This window comes from Ochotona curzoniae, unplaced genomic scaffold (assembly GCF_017591425.1).
Source record: "Ochotona curzoniae isolate NIBS_2020 unplaced genomic scaffold, NIBS_Ocur_1.0 scaffold_4701, whole genome shotgun sequence".
In the NCBI taxonomy this organism is placed as follows: Eukaryota; Metazoa; Chordata; class Mammalia; order Lagomorpha; family Ochotonidae; genus Ochotona; species Ochotona curzoniae.
In genome coordinates this window covers 1,625,686-1,646,642 of record NW_024467122.1, presented here as the reverse complement: position 1 = coordinate 1,646,642, position 20,957 = coordinate 1,625,686, and the positions used below count along the sequence as shown (strand labels likewise).

Here is a 20,957-nt window from a genome sequence, read left to right as displayed (position 1 = left end):
TCTTTCTGCACAGCCTGGTCTCTTCCCATTTCCCTGGGATCTGGCTGGTTGGTTTCATTGTTTAACTTTGTATTTATTTGTACACTAGAGAGGGTGAGACCTTGCTCTGGTCTCTTGATCCCCTCTCCAAATGTCCCCCACAGCAGCCAGGGCAGGGCCAGGCCCAGGGGCGGCCTGGGGAGGGCGGGGGAGGGCTGGGGGAGGGCTGGGGGCAGCCTGGGGGAGGGGGCTCGGGGAGGGCTGAGGGAGGGCTGGGGACAGCATGGGGGAGGGCTGAGGGAGGGCTGGGGGCAGCCTGGGGGAGGCCTGGGGGAGGGCTCGGGGAGGGCTCGGGGAGGGCTGGGGGCAGCCTGGGGGAGGGCTGGGGAAGGCTGGGGGTGGCCTGGGGGAGAGCAGGGGGAGGGCTGGAAGAGGGCTGGAGGAGGGCTGGGGGAGGGCTGGGGAGGAGGGCTGGGGGAGGGCAGGGGAGAGCGGAGGAGGGCTGGGGGAGGGCTGGGGACAGCCTGGGGGAGGGCTCGGGGAGGGCTGGGGGCAGCCTGGGGGAGGGCTCGGGGAGGGCTGAGGGAGGGCTGGGGGAGGGCTGGGGACAGCATGGGGGAGGGGGCTCGGGGAAGGCTGAGGGAGGGCTGGGGACAGCATGGGGGAGGGCTGAGGGAGGGCTGAGGGAGGGCTGGGGAGGGCTGGGGGCAGCCTGGGGAGGGCTCGGGGAGGGCTGAGGGAGGGCTGGGGGAGGACTGGGGGAGGGCTGGGGGAGGGCGGGGGGAGAGCGGAGGAGGGCTGGGGGAGGGCTGGGGGAAGGCTGGGGGTGGCCTGGGGGAGGGCGGGGGGAGGGCTGGGGAGGGCCGGGGAGGGCTGGGGGTAGGTCTATTTACAGAACATTCCTCTTGGGAAGATTTGTTTTTTCAGCTTATGATAATTTGTGTAAATTGTGCAAGCTTCTCTCCTGCCTCCGTGGTTCCATAGAGATTCAAGAATCCGCATTCACAGCATTCATTAGGCACATCCTTGGGGCCTTAAATTAAATGAAATTAAATGCGAGCTGCTTGCAAACAGTGTTCAGTGGGAGGCAGGCCTGTTCTGACGGCTCCCCTTTTAGCTTGCCCCACTTTCCTCTGCCAGGATTCTGCAAACATCTGGCGCTGCTGGCTGCAGAGAGAACCCCTCCCCCAGAACAGATGTGCCCACCCCAGCTGAGCCTGAAGCGCCCGGCCAACACTGGGCTCTGTGGGTCCTTTCTCCAGCAGGAGGTCTGGCTGAGCACACACACTGGCCTCCTTGAAGTTGGGGTCTCGGGGTGCTGAAGGTATGAGCAACACCCGGAGCACCCACAGCTCCCTGGACAGAACACCTGCTCCTGGCACTGCCTTGCTCGTCCTCCACGCCCAGAGGGCAGGTTCCCTCTGCCCTATCCAGCCCCACCGCCCAGGAGCGGCACAGAATTAGGGCAGCATTCAAACTGGGAGACTCCTGTCCACTTGGGTTACAATGCTCACCCCAGCAGCCGTCGGCCAACATGTCCCCACACCACACCCTCAGAAACCAGGCACCCATGGGGCCGTGGCCAGTGCCGTGGTGTAGCAAAGCAGTCACCTACAATGCCAGGATCCCACTGTGTGGGCACTGGTTCATATTCCGGATGCTCCACTTCTGATGCAGTTCCCTGCTGACGCTCCTGGGAAGGCAGCAGAGGATGGCCCAAGTGCCAGGGTCCCTGCACCCACGTGGGAGACCCAGGTGAAGCTCCTGGCTTTATTCTGGCACACCTGGTCCCATCTGCAGAGTGAACCAGGAGGGAAAGACCTGTGCGTGCTCTTTCACTCTCTGTCTCTCCCTCTCTCAACTCTGCCTTTCAAACAGATTTAAAAAGAAAAAAGAGCCATGATGTAGACTCGTGAGGATCATAGGGGGCGGTCTCCTTTCCACACTCATATGAAGTGTGTGTGTGTGTGTGTGTGTGTGTAAATATGTGTCAGTGTGTGTGCATATGAGTATGTGTGTGAGTGTACGCGTTGGGTGTGACTGTGCATGGTGTGTGTGTATCTGTGGTGTAGACACTGGACAGTGTGTTCCGTCAGCCGTGACTGCCATCGGTGGCCAGCGCCCTCACAGCGCCTGCCATTCTTCCCCATGTGTTGACCACAAGGCCTTTGGTTTGGTGAAAAGGACCCAGCATGGTGCCAAGGCAAGGAAGAAGATGTATCTAAGCCCACAGGCACCTGCCTACCCTGGGCACAGGAGCAAAGCTGACCCAGCTGGGGGTGTTCAAAGGCCTGGCACCTGCTGCCAGCCACCATCGAGGACCTGCTACTTAGAGGGACATGAGCATGCCTCCACCAGCTCGGCACTCACAGCAGAGAGGGCGGCTCTAAAGCAAGGAAGCGAGCAAGTACAAAAGAGTGACCTAACCCGCAGGAGGGCAGGGGCTCGTGGGGCCTGGGGTGTGGGCTTGCAAACAGCCTGGGGCATGGAACCTGCAGGGGCATGCGGAGACCCGGGGGCACATGCCCAGGCAGGCAGAGTGAGCCTGGGGATCTCCCCATGTCCTTGGTCCAGGGCTGGGTGGGGAGAGGGGAGGCAAGAAACCTATGCGAGCATGCCAGCCCGGTGTGCTGGTGGACCTGGCTTGGGGAGCCTTGACTGCGCCTAGGTTTTGAATGAATGGAGGGGTAGGCTCCCAGGTCAGCACACATGCTAGGCGCTTGGGACCCTGGGGAGCAGGCAGAGATCTGGGCCAGCACGCCACCCCATCAAAAGACTGGGCTTAGGAAGGGTAGGCTGGGAACCCATGTGCTTCCGGGAGCAGAAACTGTAAATTGACCAGAGCAAGGGGATGTGTGGGCAGGAAGACCGCTGAAGGAGTATGAGAAATGACCTCTGAGGGACTTCCACCAACAAGGCCACTGTACTTGCAGGTAAGCAAGGTGGCTGAGACCAAGCAGTTTTGGAGGCGGGAGGCTGGAAGACATTTACAGGTTGGACCAATGCACCAGCTCACATGGGAGACCGGAGCTGGGCTAATCAGCATGGACTGCAGCTGACCACACGCTAAAGCCAGGGCTGGGGCCTACCTGGCAGGGCTAGTGACCCACCATGAGTCACAACAGGAGATGGGTAATGTCAGGCTGGGCCATGACACTGACCAACATGCAAGAGAACCAGGTCTGGAGGCAAATCCTGTGGGGGATATGTGGACCTACCCCTGTGGAACCGCAATTTCCACTGGGGGTAGGGATGGACTAAGCTAAGCATGGCCATGGAACGCTCCAACATTCATGGGTATGGGATTAGGAAAACAGGTCAGGCAGGTTCAATACACACAGGCACACCCAAGAATGGAATGAGAGGCAGGCCAGGCTGCAACATCTACCAGCTCATACAAAGGCCAGAACAGAGGGGGCAGACTACACCAGGTAGAGGCCCAGCATCCATATGTGAGATCTGGGCCCAGGGTGAGCCTGGTCAGGGAACTTGGGAAACTCCCCTGGTGGGCCAGAGCTCCCACTGGTGAGCATGCGATTCAGGCCTGGGTACTGCTCAGGCCGGGCAAGGTAGGTAGTTCCATCCATTGGCAAGTGTTGGCTTGGTTCTAGATGAGGGTGGACCAGGTAGGACTGGACCAACCTTAGCCCACTGATGTGCAGGAGCCAAGTTGGAGTGCAGGTCATGCCAGGCTAGGCTATCATACCTACAGTTTGCATGAGCCAGGAATGAAAGCAGACTGGGCAGGGCTGGGCTGCAGCACCCACCAGCAAGAGTTGGAACTGAAGGCAAGCTAGGGGATGGGCTGTGCCAAGCTGGCACACACAAGAATTGTGACTAGGAACAGGCTTGGCTGGGGAACTAAGGAGATTCCCTGGCTGGGTGGTGGTTCCCACTGCTCAGTACAAGGGCTGGAATGGGGGCAGCGATGTGGGCTGGACATGACAGCAGTGTCCCTTGGCATGAGTGTGACAGGATTGCCTTGATTCTAGCACCCAGGGATGCTCACGAGAGCCAGGGTGTAGGCAGGCTAGGCTAGGTCTCAGCTCCTGTTGAAACATGCAAGAGCTGTGTCCAGGGCCTAGCCCAGGTGTGGCTGTGCTGTATCACCCAATAGTAAGAACTATAACGAGGGTGGGCTGGTTGGGCAGGGCCACTGCTCTTGACGGTCACACTGGGCCAAGAGCCCCCCGTGTGTATAAGAGCTGCTCACACTGGGCCAAGAAACGCCCTCCCCCCGCCCCTGTGTGTACAAGAGCTGCCACCGGGAGGAGACCAGACAGGGCAGCTTGGTGAAATCCTTTGTAAAGACACAATCCCTGCAGGTGAGCACAGAAACCAAGCCAGGTTATGGTGCCCACTGGCATAGGTGTGGCTCAGGTCTCAGCCTGATCAGTTCATAATACCCGCTGGCAGATCAGAGAATCAGGAAGGTGTACAGAATGGGCCAGGCTGGCCACAACACGAACCAGTTCACGTTAGTGCTGGGACTGGGAGCAGGCTGGGCTGGGCTAGGCTGCAGAACCCACCAGCCTGAGCTGGAACTGGGAATAGGCCAGGCCCGGCCAGGCTACAATATCTGCTGGCAAATACTGAGCTGATGTGGGCCATGCCAGACTGGACCACAGCAGCCACCAGCACATGCAAGACCCAGTGGGCGGGGTGGGGGAGGATTGCAGGGAGCTCCCCTAATGGGACACTGCTCCCACTGGGACAGACTGGGACAGACAGGACCACAACACCTGTTGGCCTACATACGAAGAGTTGGGGGAGAGCCATGCTGGGCTAGGCAACTGTTTCCACGCGCATGAGTCAATGCAAGGGCAGGCTGGTCATCAGCTGGCATCTGCTGCGACTGGGGGCAAATCCTGTTAAGCTAGACTGCAGAAGAACATAGAGAGTGCAACATCCAGGACTAGAAGTGGGTACAGTAGGGAAACAGTGGGCACCCCTCTGATGGGCTGCAGCTCCCACCGATGGACATGACAACCAGGGCTGGGGCAGGGCCTGGCTAGATAGGCGGTAGCACCCACCAGCATGAATGTGGGCTGGATGGTGGGGTAGGCTGGGCTGAGCTAGGTTTCAACGCCCATTGATGTGTATGAAAGATGAATGGAATGTGGGACAGACTGGACCAGTATGTTGCACATGCTGGCAAGCCCAGGAACCAGGTGTGGGGGTGGGCCTTGTGAGGGTTATTGGGGGTCACTCCAACTACGCTGCAGTTCCCGCTGGAGTACATGAGGGCCGAGTGTATGGTGGGCAGGGTTGGGCTGCGTCACAGCATCCATTGAATTACATATGAGATGGGGCTGGAGACAGAATCGACCCAGCAATTGCAACTACCTGTGAGTGTGTATTCTGACATGGGTGATCAACTGAGCCGGACACACACAAGAGTCAGGTCTGGGACCATTTCAGACGAGGTTTCTTTGGGGATCCCTCCAACTGAACTCCTAAGCTCAGAACTCCAACACTGGGAGAATCATAGGATCTGTGGTCTGGCCGTGCAGTGTCTGTGTAAGAACGGGGCTGTCTTAGTGGCTTACACATGTGCCCGATGCACACGGAGGACATGGCAGTCCACTGGGGCCTGCAGAGGACATCTGCTACCAGTGCAGAGGAAGACAGGCAGAACAACTACCCCAGCCAAGCGTTGGCAGCACATATCTGGGTAAACGGAGACTCTAAGGTGGATTGTCAGCAAATGGGCTGTGGAAGGATTTCCTCATCTTTGGAGCAGCGAGATCGACAGCATTTCAGAATTATCAAAACCATTCTAACAGGACCTCAGAGCACTGTCCACACTGGGGCCCTGGGATGACAACGGGTGGCCATTCCCCATCTCCAGGTACTGCGGTGGTGGGGAGGCTGGGGGCAGCTTCCTCCCTCTATGCGCCCCCTTCCCCAGACACAGGAAAAAGAAAAAGAAAATTTGGAAACAATGGCGTCACCCCTTTCGCCTAATCCTTGATCCATCCCACCCCAATCAACTTTGTAAGCATCATCAAAAATAATATATATATATATATACACACACACATACAGTGGCCAGTTCTGTCAGCTCTCACCCAAGGTTTCCAGGGGTCTGCACCCTGAGCCTATAGCCACAATCGGCGATTCAGCAGAAAGGGTTCAGAAGGACGCCGACAGGTTTGCCAGCAAACTCAGAGGGCATTAATATCTGTGCTGTTCCTTCCTTCCACAACAGAGCCAACAGGCAGTGTGGAAGCTGCGAGTCTCTACAGGCGCCAAGCAGAACAGGACAGTCCTAACTCCATTAACAAGGGCCACCCCACTTCTCCAACCTCCAGAGTATAGGCTCAGGGGCCAGACCAGCACACCTGCAGGGACACCAGCACCTGGCCTTGCCCCACCTCCAGTTAGACGCTGGACAGTGCGTCTGCAGTGTGTCGGTGTGGCCGAGCGTGCCTGCCGTGCTACAAGTTCTTTGCAGACGGAGGCTGCCTGTAAGACACGCAGCTGAGGCAGGGAAGGCAGCCGAGGGCAGCAGGTGAGAGCAGGCCCCGGGGTGGCCGGCAGCACTCACCGTAGTGAGGGATGATACTCCAGGCCATGGCCGACGCATAGATGCCCCCGGTCATCCAGAACATGCCCAGCCAGCTGAGGTGCTCGCCTCGCTTCTCCCGAGACAAGAATTCAGAAAAATAGGCGAAGACAATCGGTAGGGTCCCCCCGATGCTGCAGAGAGAGAAGGCCAGAAAGCACAAATGAAGGCCCTGGTGCTGCAGTGGGTGGTGACCACGCCTCCTGCAATGGCAACATCTCACAGGACACTGGTTCAAGTCCCGGCTGCTCCACTTCCCACCAGGCTCCCTGCTAACAGCCTGGGAAAGCGCAGAGCACCGCCTAAGTGTCTGGGCCCCTGCACCGACATGACAGGAGACAGGTACAAGGTCCAGATGCCTGGCTCAATCTGTGGCAGCATCCAGAACATGGCAAGCCTGTGCCCAGCACCCCTAGACCCCCTCAGCACCAGTGGGGCAGGCCCTGCTGGAGCACACCCTCTGGGTACATACCCTAGGCCTGAGAGCAGTCGGCAGAAGAGGAAGGCTCCATAGCCCTGTGCGAAGGAAGAGAGGGTGGCAAAGCAGGCATTGACGGCCAGGGACAGGGTGAGGACACGCTTCCGGCCCAGCTTGTCGGCCAGGCCACCCAGGATGAAGGCCCCAGCCATCATGCCGAGGTAGACGATCAGCCCTGTGGAGAGAATGAGGTAGAGGCCACATGGTGCTCCTTCCTGCACAGCCCAATGCCCTCGCGTCACGGGCATGAGGTGAGACGCAGCCAACTCAAGCCCTGGCACACAGCACCCAGGCTCACAAACATGCATTTCTGCTAGCATGGTGCCCCTGGCGCTCACTGACGGGGTACTTCCCGGTGCCACCTGTGGACGCAGCAGCCAGCAGCTACAGGTGTGAGCCCACACCGGGGTGTGATGGCTTCCCCTGGAGTCTACGTGCAGAGCAGTCGGGAGGTGGTCTCAATAAGCTGTCTGGTAGAACCCAACTAGAATCATGTCAGACCTTTCTGTTCCCACCAGGTACAGATAAGAGACTACAGGTGTAGGACACGGTACAGGTGTAGGACACAGTACAGGTGTAGGACACAGTACAGGTGTAGGACACAGTACAGGTGTAGGACACAGTACAGGTGTAGGACACAGTACAGGTGTAGCACACGGTACAGGTGTAGGACACAGTACAGGTGTAGGACACGGTACAGGTGTAGGACACGGTGCAGGTGTAGGACACGGTGCAGGTGTAGGACACGGTGCAGGTGTAGGACACGGTGCAGGTGTAGGACACGGTGCAGGTGTAGGACACAGTACAGGTGTAGGACACAGTACAGGTGTAGGACACAGTACAGGTGTAGGACACGGTGCAGGTGTAGGACACATTACAGGTGTAGGACACGGTACAGGTGTAGGACACGTACAGGTGTAGGACACATTACAGGTGTAGGACACGGTACAGGTGTAGGACACGTACAGGTGTAGGACACAGTACAGGTGTAGGACACATTACAGGTGTAGGACACGGTACAGGTGTAGGACACGTACAGGTGTAGGACACAGTACAGGTGTAGGACACGGTACAGGTGTAGGACACAGTACAGGTGTAGGACACGGTACAGGTGTAGGACACGGTACAGGTGTAGGACACGGTACAGGTGTAGGACACGGTACAGGTGTAGGACACGGTACAGGTGTAGGACACAGTACAGGTGTAGGACACGGTACAGGTGTAGGACACGGTGCAGGTGTAGGACACAGTACAGGTGTAGGACACAGTACAGGTGTAGGACACGGTGCAGGTGTAGGACACAGTACAGGTGTAGGACACGGTGTAGGTGTAGGACACGGTGCAGGTGTAGGACACAGTACAGGTGTAGGACACAGTACAGGTGTAGGACACAGTACAGGTGTAGGACACAGTACAGGTGTAGGACACAGTGCAGGTGTAGGACACAGTACAGGTGTAGGACACGGTGCAGGTGTAGGACACATTACAGGTGTAGGACACGGTACAGGTGTAGGACACAGTGCAGGTGTAGGACACAGTACAGGTGTAGGACACAGTACAGGTGTAGGACACAGTGCAGGTGTAGGACACAGTACAGGTGTAGGACACGGTGCAGGTGTAGGACACGGTGCAGGTGTAGGACACGGTGCAGGTGTAGGACACAGTACAGGTGTAGGACACAGTACAGGTGTAGGACACGGTACAGGTGTAGGACACAGTACAGGTGTAGGACACAGTGCAGGTGTAGGACACAGTACAGGTGTAGGACACGGTGCAGGTGTAGGACACGGTGCAGGTGTAGGACACAGTACAGGTGTAGGACACAGTACAGGTCTAGGACACGGTACAGGTGTAGGACACAGTACAGGTGTAGGACACGGTGCAGGTGTAGGACACAGTACAGGTGTAGGACACGGTGCAGGTGTAGGACACAGTACAGGTGTAGGACACGGTGCAGGTGTAGGACACAGTGCAGGTGTAGGACACAGTACAGGTCTAGGACACGGTACAGGTGTAGGACACAGTACAGGTGTAGGACACGGTGCAGGTGTAGGACACAGTACAGGTGTAGGACACGGTGCAGGTGTAGGACACGGTGCAGGTGTAGGACACGGTGCAGGTGTAGGACACAGTACAGGTGTAGGACACGGTACAGGTGTAGGACACGGTACAGGTGTAGGACACGGTACAGGTGTAGGACACGGTGCAGGTGTAGGACACAGTACAGGTGTAGGACACAGTGCAGGTGTAGGACACGGTACAGGTGTAGGACACGGTACAGGTGTAGGACACGGTACAGGTGTAGGACACGGTGCAGGTGTAGGACACAGTACAGGTGTAGGACACGGTGCAGGTGTAGGACACGGTACAGGTGTAGGACACGGTGCAGGTGTAGGACACGGTACAGGTGTAGGACACGGTGCAGGTGTAGGACACGGTGCAGGTGTAGGACACGGTGCAGGTGTAGGACACAGTACAGGTGTAGGACACAGTACAGGTGTAGGACACAGTACAGGTGTAGGACACAGTACAGGTGTAAGGCATGGTACAGATGCAGGGCATTTGTAAGTGTAGACTGGTGTTACTGCAAATGTGGATGTAGTGAGAACTGAGTCTGACCCATGTTGACCCTCACATTGACTCTCCCTGTTTTTCCTTGTTGTCCTGCCCATGCTTGTCCAGTGTGTGTTCATGGCAGTCGAGAGGGAACAGCTGTCCGTGCTCCTGTGCTGAGTTAGCACATACCACTGGAGACAGAATTTGAACTCATAGGACCCTGACCTACTCCTGACTCCCCACGAGATCTGACATGTCATGTGTTTTCTTGACAATCAACTGTGGGGTCTCTAGATCTGAAGTGGAGTCGCCTAGGGAGACATTAGGTGACCCAGACATTCCCCAGATCCCCAGTGGTACATCTCTCATCACCCTTCACTCCTAAACACTCTTCTGCAGAGCCCCGTGCATCTCACTGTGGTCCTCTGCCCCACCAACACACACTCCACTCAGTGCTCCACCTGCCGCCTGTCCTCCAGCACTGCCCACCTGCCCACGCCCCACTCGGTGCTCCACCTGCCCCACTCGGTGCTCCATCTGCCCCACTCGGTGCTCCACCTGCCGCTCACTCCCCGGGTCTCCCCACCTGCCCACCTTGGTGCTCCACCTGCTGCTTGCTCCCCAGGTGTCCTGGCCTACTCGCACTAACAGACACCAGGCCAGAGGCAGCAAGGCTCTGCAGTCAGAGCTGCCATCCCAGATGTACGGTGAGCAGACAGGCAGATCTGAGAGTTTCAGGGTCCAGAGACCTGGGCAGGGCTCCAGGCTGCTCCCTTCAGGATGGGGGCCAGTCAGCAGTTCTCCCAGATCCTTAACTGAGAGCGAGAGTAGGTCTGTGTCAACGATCCCCTCCCTCCCTCACCCTCTGTCTGTGACAGAGAGTGACCACTGGGAACACACGCCTACCGAGCATGCCTTTCTTGGAACTGGACAGGCACATGTCCTTCTCGGCGCTGGGCAGGGCGAAGCTCACCACAAACACCTCCACGCCGTCGGCCATCAGGGCCAGGCCCAGGACGAAGAAGAGTGTCCACTGGAAGCGCCCATGGCTGCACTCCTCGATGATGGTCTCGTACTGGTGGGCCAGCTGCTCCTCGTCCTCCAGCCTCTCGGCCAGCAGCTCGGCCCGACCCCGCGGCCCGTCCGCCCCGGGCACCGCCCCCTTGGCCTGCCTGGCCTTCACATCATCCGGGTGAGGGATGCCCTGGTACTCGCCCTCGTAGATCTCGTCCTCCTCGTCGTGGCCCTCGGTGACGTCACTCTGAGCGTCCTCCTCCGGGTTGGACTCCTGGCCGTGGTAGTGGCCCTCATAGTTGTCCTGGTAGCCGTAGTCGTCAGGCCCTTGGTCCCAGGGCTGCCTGCTGTGTCGGTACCCATCATCCATCACGAGGCCAGAAGGTAGGATATGCGCATGCGACACCTGGGTGACTGTCACGCCTGCTCACGCTCCCCTTCCGCTCTTGAAGCAGGCACCCCCGTGGCGGCTCCTGGGACGTCTCAAGCCCCGCCTGGCCCTGTTCAACAACCCAGAGTCCCAGCCTCGCTGGCTGCTGGAGATGCGACCCTGTGAGGAGACAGGGAGAGGGACACGTGTTACAGCAGGTGGAATGGCGGCCAAGTATGCCCGGACTGCATCCTCCCCGGAACAATGCTCAGGCGCCGGCGCCACATGAAGGGACTCCAGGCCTGAGTGAGAGCCATGTGGTACCACTGAAGGGTGAGGGAGGAGAGCGGGTGCCCCCGGGTGGTGGGGACAGGCACATGATGTGCCACAGGAGGTGACCATTTCAGACACAGACCTGCTGCCGTGGCACAGCTGGTCCTGGTAACCAGGAGCTGTCACAGCTGAGCGTCTGTTAGGCAAAGGCCAGCCTGGACATGTCAACCAACAAGAGGACACATGATTCTCACCCCAGATGGGCACAGCAGCAACGCCCAAGAACCAACTTCCTGAGGCCCAGCCTCCCTGTGGGACTTGGTCTGTGACCTTGCACTTGGATGACCTAGGGAGACAAGGGGGGGGAGGCTGAGGGCCCACAGCCAGGGAGCCTTTTGTTCCCTGGGCACATGTCTGCCTGAGCTTTAATCTTCCCATCTGTGAAATGGGCACAGCTGATGGGGTGACAGCCCAGGAAGCCCCCATGATGCTGTAACTTTCCTTTTTCTTACGGATGAGTAGCTGGCTCCAAGCACTCGGGAATAGGCCCAAGGTTCTGGCTCCAGAGCGCAATGGAGGGTGCAGAGAAGGGGCCACACGGATCGTGTCCAGGAAGGACCCTGCCAGGGAGGGACCATGCACATCGTGACCAGGAAGGACCCTGCCAGGGAGGGCAGACAAGGGGCCACGTGTATCGCGTTCCGCTCAGCATCAGTGCTGACTTAAAAAATGTGAAGGACTCAGGACTCAAGACGACATACTAAGAGTTAAATATCAACACCGACACTAAAATTCAGGGCTACAAGCATTAACACCAACATGGGGTGGGCAGGAGGGACACGGGCCAGCGTGTGCTGGGGGCCTGAGAACGCATTTACTTTGGTGGAAGAGCTGGAAGGATAATCATGATCAGAATAACTAAAGGAAACCCCCAGAAAAACAAAGCTGTCCTGAGACATCTATAAAAGTCACAGTCAATGGAAAACAGGAGAGGTAACAGGGAATTTTTCACAGGTATATGCAATTAAAAGAGACAGAGAAATAACCCCCAGTACAATGGTAACTATTATTAATGTCAAAAGTTAAGCTGAGTGATTAAAATATAATGTTCTCAGAGTGCACTTGGAAAGACGCCCATGAAAACACTGCCTGCGGGAGCTTGGTGTGAGGTCAGAGCACTCAGACTCGTTCAAAGTGCCAAGAGCGTGTACGTGAGCTGTGGCAGCAGGCAAGGCCCACTGTGCTGCAGTGCTGACCTCAGCAAGGACAGCAGATTCACGACGAGAGAGCAGAGAAGGCCCAGCAGACGGAAAATTGCCCAAGGGAGCCTGGCGGATATCAAGGGAAGGGGGAGGATCAGCTGGCCTCACCAGGTCCTTGCAGCTGAGGACTGGGTGAGGGGTTCGACAACTTGGGCAGCCGAGGACTGGGTGTGGGGTTCGACAACTCGGGCAGCTGAGGACTGGGTGAGGGGCTGGGCAACTCGGGCAGCCGAGGACTGGCAACTCATACCCTACGCTCTGCTCCTGCGGAGATGGATACAGAAAAGTATTAAACCAGCTGTAGTGTATACTCAACAAAACTAACAAATCCACCTTTATCTTCACAAGAGCAAACGTGTGTGGGTCATATTAAATCAAACATGCACACACCCAAAATCAAATAACTCGCTCATTCTCAGAGATTCTATCTTACCAGTCCCAGGGAGCCCACTCCTCTGAGGAAAGGAACTTGCTGAATTACATGAGAACCAGATGGCTTCCAGGGAACCCCAGGGCTGCGACTTGGAAAGACTTGGCAGCTTCCAGCACCCTGGACAGTAACTTTCCCAAGGCTCCTGCTGGCTGCCCAGGGAACTGGCCGCCTCATTCCTGGATGCTGCTGCCAGGCAGGAATTCACAGCTGAAACCAGACACTCAAACTCCTGTCCTACCAGAAGCACTTGGAGGCATTTCAGAATTCATCTTATCCAGGCAATACATGCACCGAGGGATCAGAACAATGGATCACGTCTAGCAACACCCAGGACTCCTGGATGCAGGGTTCCACCCCAGCAGGGGCTTAATGCTAATGCCTTCGAGCTCTGCTGAAACTGTGCTTCCTTCGCCCCTCAAAACTCCCTCCCTGATTATCACAAGAGGCCATGCTCGACCACCTGCTTCTAACATGAGAAAAACACGTGATTAAAAAAAAAAAACTTCCGAGAACGGAGAATGGACCTCTTTTGTATGTTTGGCTGATTTGTCATGCTGTCAAGAGGCAACCAGAATATTCTCTAGCTGCTTAAAGCTCTTTAAAGTGCCTTCCTGTTTCTAGAACTTGTTCTGGCAGCAGACAGCTATGGCCTCAGCCAAGTCAAGCAGTGTAGAAAGACACACAGCTCTGAAACCAGCTTATCTTATGGCTAGGCAGTAAATTTAACCCGTGCCCCTAATGTTGTTAACACACAACATGTGAATGACACTGCGTGCCAAAGACGCTGTGCAGAGAACCTCTCAGAGCAAAGAGGAAGTCACGCCCAGCTTCTCACACTGAGCACACTGGACAAACGTCCACACGGGCCAGCAAAGAAAGATTATCCCAAAGCAAACTCACAGCCTTGGTCAGAGGCTGTAGCAGTGGGGGCGGGAGGGGGAGTGGGAGAGGAGTGGGTGTCAGAGGAACCAGGAGGGATGGCCACGGGATGTGGCAACGGCGTCCACCACACAGAGCTGGTGCACAGGGAAGGCAGAGTCCAGCCACAGCACACAGCTCTGAGCCGTCAGCTCCTCGGTGGTAAAGCAAGATCCCAAGGGCCTCCAGAAGGATGGAGGCCAAGGAGTAGTGGGACAAGGAAAAAGCAGAATGGACATGGCTAGCCACTATTGTCCTCACCACTAGTAAGTCACAGCAACTTCATCTCCTGTCCCAGGACACTCCAAAAGGGGCACTGACCTGTGGGGCCAGGGGCTGGCAGCGCCCCACTTTGCCCGCCTCTGTGTGCACCACTGCGGACAGCACCCCCTCTGACGGCCTCCATGAGCCTGGGCCCCTCACTGCTCCGGAGACAGCAGAGTCCCCCGAAGGAGGGACAGCGTCGGCTGCTCCGTGGCCAGAGGACGGCCTCCATGAGCCTCCAAGACCCAGAGAGACGTAACAGAGAAACCCGCACATCACATCCTGGAGACGCAAAACCAAAATCCTTTGATGCTAAGGAGGTGATTTTTCTCATAAATGTCCTTTATCTGGTATTCAACTGGAGTGATTTCCATCTTTTCTTCCAAAATGCAAGACACGCGTGCTTCTGTCTTGAAGCAGACCCACAGTAACTGTCACTGCACTGCCAGTGATACACCAAGTCCACACGCATGCTCCTTGTGCAAATGTCTGCAAGATCTCCAGTTGTTGCGTATGTCCGTGGAGTTGCGGTGGTTTTCACAGCTCAGCTCTGCAGCTGGACCTGGTTGCTCCCCACATGTTCTTAGGATGGTTACATTCCTGGAAAGACTGGAATTTGGACTGTCGGCTTGATGGAGGGATTTCGTCGCAGTGACATTTTTTTCTCTCGGCTCTGGGTTCAACACCGTTGACTCACTGGTTTCTGGTGAACACTGCTGAACGTGGTTGATGACATCTGCTTGAGTTTTTGCAGTCTCTGTGGCCATACGCGTGTCACTAACGTTTGTCTTTCGTAAAAGTCGCTTGGAATTGTTATGTGTTCTATCTGTGTTTACTGACCTACACGTCTTGTGCTTTATTCTACCTGCATTTGTAAGCTATCTGTAAAAACACGGTAAGTTTATCGTGTCAGGGATAGGAAGTAATTCGAATCAACTGGTTATAATTTTTTTAAGTGTCTAGATGATTTTAAACCATTGCTAAAAACTCATTTATTTTGCCCCACAGTAAGGTTGTTAACACAAATTTCTTTGCTTTATGTAACTTAACTTACTAATAGGCTGTCTTTAAAGTATGTTAAGTCATTAATACATTTATATTTAACTTTACTGATCAAACAAATTTACAATGTAGTTTAATTGTTAACCTGAACTTTTGTCTTAAAATTATGACAAGCAGTAGGCCTTGAGCTGAGTATTTGATGGTTTTCACTTTATGTTGTTGCTAAGAGCAAGCAACTGGTTGACTCAGACTTAAAAACTTCCTTACAATCTTTAAGGCCAGGGCATAGTTAAAAAAGAAACACCAAAATTTTTAAATTATGTTTCAAAAGCAGAGGAAGGGATATACTACTAGCCCCTGTGAATGTGCTCATTTGGCTCTGCATTCACCTTAAGTCTAAATTCTCTTCAGATTTCTTCTTCCAGCAAGCCGCCACAAGCATCAGCTGGTGGCCCCTTACTGACACAATATAACTTCAATTCTATGGAAAAATTCAGCTATCTGAAAGGTGAGAAGGCCCCACCCCTTACCAACTCTGGGAAGAGGGTCTGATTATGTTTTTGTGGAAGGCAGTGTTTGTGGGTGCCGGCTCATAATGTGAAGCCTTGGACACTCCCTACCAGGGACACCCCTCCAACAAGACAACATCAGAATCTGGCCTTTGAAGACCCACCTTCAAGGAGACAATGGAAGAGGAGGAGGCCAGCCACTCCCAACACCAGGTGACATGGGGGAATCTTAAGAAATTGGTAGATCACACACAGCAACTCTCCCTGACCTCCTGAATTAAATCAGTCTCTAATAGATTAGAGCCACACAGAAATCTTCCACTTTAGAATGTTTGAGAAAGATCTTAAAATCCTCGGCTAGATTCTAACTCTGTGAGAAACAGGTGATTTATGAATGACAGAAGCTTAACTGCTCTGGACATTAGCACAAAGGCTGTAGAGACAGTGGGACCTTTGAGCACCATCAAACCTCTTACAGGTGGTCACATGGTCTTTTATTGTAGGCCAGGAGGGGATCCGCCAGCGGAGCAGGAGGACAAGAGGAGGTTGGAGATCCTAGTCCCACTGAGACCCTCAGAGGTTGGAGATCCTAGTCCCACTGAGACCCGCAGAGGTTGGAGATCCTAGTCCCACTGAGACCCGCAGAGGTTGGAGATCCTAGTCCCACTGAGACCCGCAGAGGTTGGAGATCCTAGTCCCACTGAGACCCGCAGAGGTTGGAGATCCTAGTCCCACTGAGACCCGCAGAGGTTGGAGATCCTAGTCCCACTGAGACCCGCAGAGGTTGGAGATCCTAGTCCCACTGAGACCCGCAGAGGTTGGAGATCCTAGTCCCACTGAGACCCGCAGAGGTTGGAGATCCTAGTCCCACTGAGACCCACAGAGGTTGGAGATCCTAGTCCCACTGAGACCCTCAGAGGCCTCCCAAGAAGCAGCAGACTTCTTTACCAAGGACTGTCGAGCAGGACACCCAGGACCGCGTCCCAACTGCCAGAGATCACTGTCCCTGAAGGCCAAGAACTTTGGGGTTAGCCGCTTCCCACTGAGTCTCCCACTCGGGACTGGAGCAGCCCAGAATCCTCCACAGACACGGTGCCACACCAGAGCAGTACCGGGAGCCCCGAGCTGTTCTCCTGGCAAAGGGAAACTTCTGAAGTTTCTTTCTGGACATGGGAGAAGAGCTTTCTCCATCCTTATCTCTAGCCTCAGTACCTCAGTACCTCAGCCTCTTAGAGTGACCATAGGGGTCTCTCAGGAGCCCCAGTTTAGCTCAGATGAAGACCACTGTTCTCATTTACAATAGAGAGAGAAACCAACATAGAAGCTGGGATGCTTCAGGAAAGTTGGCTGGCCTCTAACTGCCCAGCCTGTGCCACTGGCCAGGAACCCACAGGCCTACTTGCCAACGTCCCTTTGACTTCTGCTAGATTCCATGAAGTAGAGCACCCTCACTGCTCTGATGCAGAGTTCATGCCCTTCTCATCTGTTAACTTACTGAGGATTTCTCTGCTCATCTACCCAAGACTCCTGCTCCCTAATTATCAATGTATGGCTTGTTCTCTTAGAATTGTTTCATTGCTTGTCTCTGCCATAAGTATATAAAGTGCTGTCAAATCTCACTAGATCGGTATAAACTGCTGCATTATTTAGGATCACAACTAGTTTTAGATTTTTTGCCAGCTACTATCTGACTCATATACATCTTATAACGAGTGCTTTGTTATTGCACTTTATATTTTTAAGATAAATGTCCTCCTGAGCCTCTTAGGATTTACAAAATTGGTACAGTATAATTGTTTCAGAGAATCTAACACTTGTGTATTTCCTGCTTAGATGCGAGATGGTGTTAGCCTTTTCAGAGTTCAAACTTCAACAAAGGAAAGCCTCCAAGCTCCAATCAATGTTTCAGACACCCGACGACTTCTGCTTCAATCAGGGAACTCTAGATTGACCCCCTGGGAAATGCCCTGCTGCTGCCCCTGGCCTTTCAATGCCCCTTTCCAGCATGAAGCAGCCAGAGTGGTCGTGGTCCTGTGTCCCTGGCAGCAGCTAGAATCCAATCTCCTGGGCGAAAGTGAGGAGCCAGGTGGGCTAATAGGCAGTTAGGGACTGGTTCCTGGTGCAGTTACCTCTTAATTTCCAGAGTGTGTGAACTCCTTGGCCCCATGCGTGGTTTGGAGTGACCACTTGTGAATTTAAATTCATATAGCCTTTACCATTGGCAGTGATGGTTCATTTTGCATCTCACCATTGTGCTATTTAATTACAGTTGGCTTAAAATGTCTTCAAATCTTTCTAACAAGAATGATGACAGTGCCTTGGACTCCCACCAAGCCAAATGACGAATGGAAGAGACCCTGAAAGCAAACACACACCGGGATCCTGCCTCCCATCCTGACGGGACACAGCATGCACCTGTTATCTCTGCTGCTGTCGCCCTGTGACCATGGTGGTTCCCCCGGCAACGTCTGCGCTGCTCTCGACTCGGACCATCCAGTCTGCAAGAACCCTGATTAACATAGCCATGCTGGCCACCTGTGCACTTGGGATTCAGAATTAGGCCAATTACTTACAGATCCACTTACCAGTAAGTACATCTATGGACATACTTACCAGCTCTCCAACAGAAACTGGACTTAATATCAAGGACATTTAACATCGCTGTGACAGGCATTCTGCCTCCAATGTGATGCTATAACAGGTGATGTTCTTATGTTAAAATTTCCCTCAAATGTCTGTACCAACATCCTGGAATCACAGGACATGTAGCTGCCCTTTTGGCGGAAGCAAAATGTGTTCCAAAAGCAGAGAGGGGAGTTGCGGGCAATCACACCAGGCCCTGCCCTGCTGCCTGGTGGGAAATTACCCCAGGCCCCTGCCCTGCTGCCTGGTGGGCATGGCTCAGAGCCTCCCTGCCCATGGCCTGAGGTGCGACCCCAGGCCTACACGTGGAGTGTGACCTCTGACATGGCTAGGAGGGCAGGGAATATGGACACCCTACAGCCAATTGCAGCGTCTTGGGCGGGCCAGGTCTGCGGGAAGACCCTCCTGCCCTCAGCATTCTTACACTTTAAAAGCTGTAACCTGTGCCTAGCAAAGCAGACATTCTTCACCAGAATTAAAAAAGAAAGAAAGCTCTCAAGACGGCCGTGGTGCCATGTGGATGACAGAGTTTTAGCAATGTCAGGAGGTTGGAAGAGAAACTGCTGCTACTTGGTTTCTGAACAATCAGTGAAGGTCAGATGGACACGCAGCGGGCCCAACAGCTACAGCAAAACATATGGCTCTGCCACAAAGGATGAAAGGCATTTTCCAATCCCACAGGGGGAGAAGCAGCCGGCAAGCCTGGAAAAGCACCAAGAAAGAAGACAGTGTAGGGCCCGGCGTGGCAGCCTAGTGGCTAAAGTTCTCACCTTGCATGCACCAGAATCCCAAATGGGTGCTGGTTCTAATCCCAGTGGCCCCGCTTCCCTTCCAGCTCTCTGCTTGTGGCTTGGGAAAGCAGTGGAGGATGACCCAGAGCCTTGGGACCCTGTACCTAAACAGGAGATCTGGAAGAAGCTCCAGGCTCCTGGCTTCAGATCGGCACATCTCTGGCCTTTGCAGCTGCTTGGGAAGTGAACCAGCAAATGGAAGATCTTCCTCTCTGTCTCTCCTCCTTTCTGTATATCTGACTTTCCAATAAAAATAAGAAGAAAGCATAGAAAGCAGAGGGGGTCCAAAAGGAGACGCTGGGAAGGCAGCACAGGCTCCAGGAAGCAGGCCTCAGGGAGGACTCCAAGGACTGCAGGACCTGGTACCGGGGTCATGGCTCCCTGTGTCCCCATGTGGCACCAGGGGCAGGTTGGGCAGTTGACTCTCACCGAGGGGTCACGTGCAGAGCAACTGGCAAGCCTCTCCTCCCTTGCCCAGCCCTCCCTGTGACCCCAGGACACAGGCTGCCCTCGCCCAGCCTTTGCCCAGCCCTCCCTGTGACCTCAGGACACAGGCTGCCCTTGCCCAGCCCTCCCCGTGGGCCAGGTTCAGTGCAAATCGGTTCCACTGGGCTCCCCCATCGTTCCCCTAGTCACCTGCCCCTACCTTTGCCAGGGTGACAAAGGGAATGAAGGCCTAGGTCCCCAGGCTGCGGGCACAAGGACCACAGACGCTAGCCAGAGACACCCCACACCGCAGAATGGAAAAAGCGCGTGCGGGGCGGGCTGCCTGCCAAGGACAGGGCGCACAGCGCACACAGGGACGGGCTGCCTGCCAAGGACAGGGCGCACAGCGCACGCAGGGACGGGCTGCCTGCCAAGGACAGGGCGCACAGCGCACGCAGGGACGGGCTGCCTGCCAAGCACACAAACCCAGGCTTCCCCCTGACGTTGCATCTGCTCATCATCTCTTATTTCTTATTTTCACCATTTGCTTCACACCCCCAAACATTTGCCTTGGGCAAAAAAAAAAAAAAACAGGCACAGCACTATCGCTGGGCATCACTCGGATGCTGGCATCCCGAGGGGCTCTGCAGCCACACTCATTTTGATGAAGGGCCCAGCACATGTGACACCCACAGCCATGAGAGCTGAGAAAGGGGCTGCGTGATGGTGTCCAGCACTCAGTCCCACTCGAGACCCTGCCCTGACAGCCCCATGTCACAGCAGTGCCTGGCAGGGAATGCACTGGCAGGTCACAGTGGGATGCCATTCGGACAGGGCTCGGCCCAGTCAGGCACCGCCCAGGGAACGAGACAAGGCAAGCACAACATCTCCACTGACGAGGGACACACACCGGGCCCAGAGCCGGGGACAAAGGCTGACTCCCCGCAGCGGCCAGTGCTGCCTGTCCCGGAACCTGAGCCAGCCCAGCCGCCTGCGTGCAGGCCCGTGGTGCTCGCTGGCCAGTCCTCCCCTCCGGTCTGAGGGTCCCCTGGTCACGGCAGGCCAAGAGGACTCAGAGGACAGAACACAGGAACAGAAGGAGCTGCTCCACGGACCCGGAGACACAGACCTCACCCCTCCACGGACCCGGAGACACAGTGACCTCACCCCTCCACGGACCTGGTGCCTTCAGGCAGGGCACAACGGGCAGCTGGGGGACAGGGGCCAGGCAGAGGGCAGGAGGTGCTGGGGCTGGCACAGTGCACCAAACCCTCGGCGAGGCTCGCCCTGCGGCTGCTGACTCCTCCCATGGAAGCACAGCCAACGCGCACTGCTTGCAGGTGTCCGGCTGCCGTGTCTGATAACAACCCCCTCAGTCAGTCAATCCCCACCGCCACAAGCACGGAGGCAGCATGGGTGCCAGCCCCAAAAACTTCCTCGCATGAAGCTTTGTGACTTACACAGCAAGCCA

General features: G+C 55.5%; 1 protein-coding gene across 1 annotated transcript in view; it reads right to left on the bottom strand.

The window, feature by feature from the left end:
• SV2B (synaptic vesicle glycoprotein 2B) overlaps window positions 1–10,965 on the bottom strand; it is a 32,662-nt gene extending 21,697 nt beyond the window's left edge. The window contains exons 1-3 of the mRNA XM_040969786.1: window positions 10,488–10,965; window positions 7,020–7,200; window positions 6,530–6,681 (exon numbers count right to left, since the gene is read on the bottom strand). Coding sequence (XP_040825720.1) covers window positions 6,530–6,681; window positions 7,020–7,200; window positions 10,488–10,965 — 811 coding nt within the window. The remainder of the gene's footprint in view (window positions 1–6,529; window positions 6,682–7,019; window positions 7,201–10,487) is intronic.
• Window positions 10,966–20,957: the final 9,992 nt, after the last annotated feature.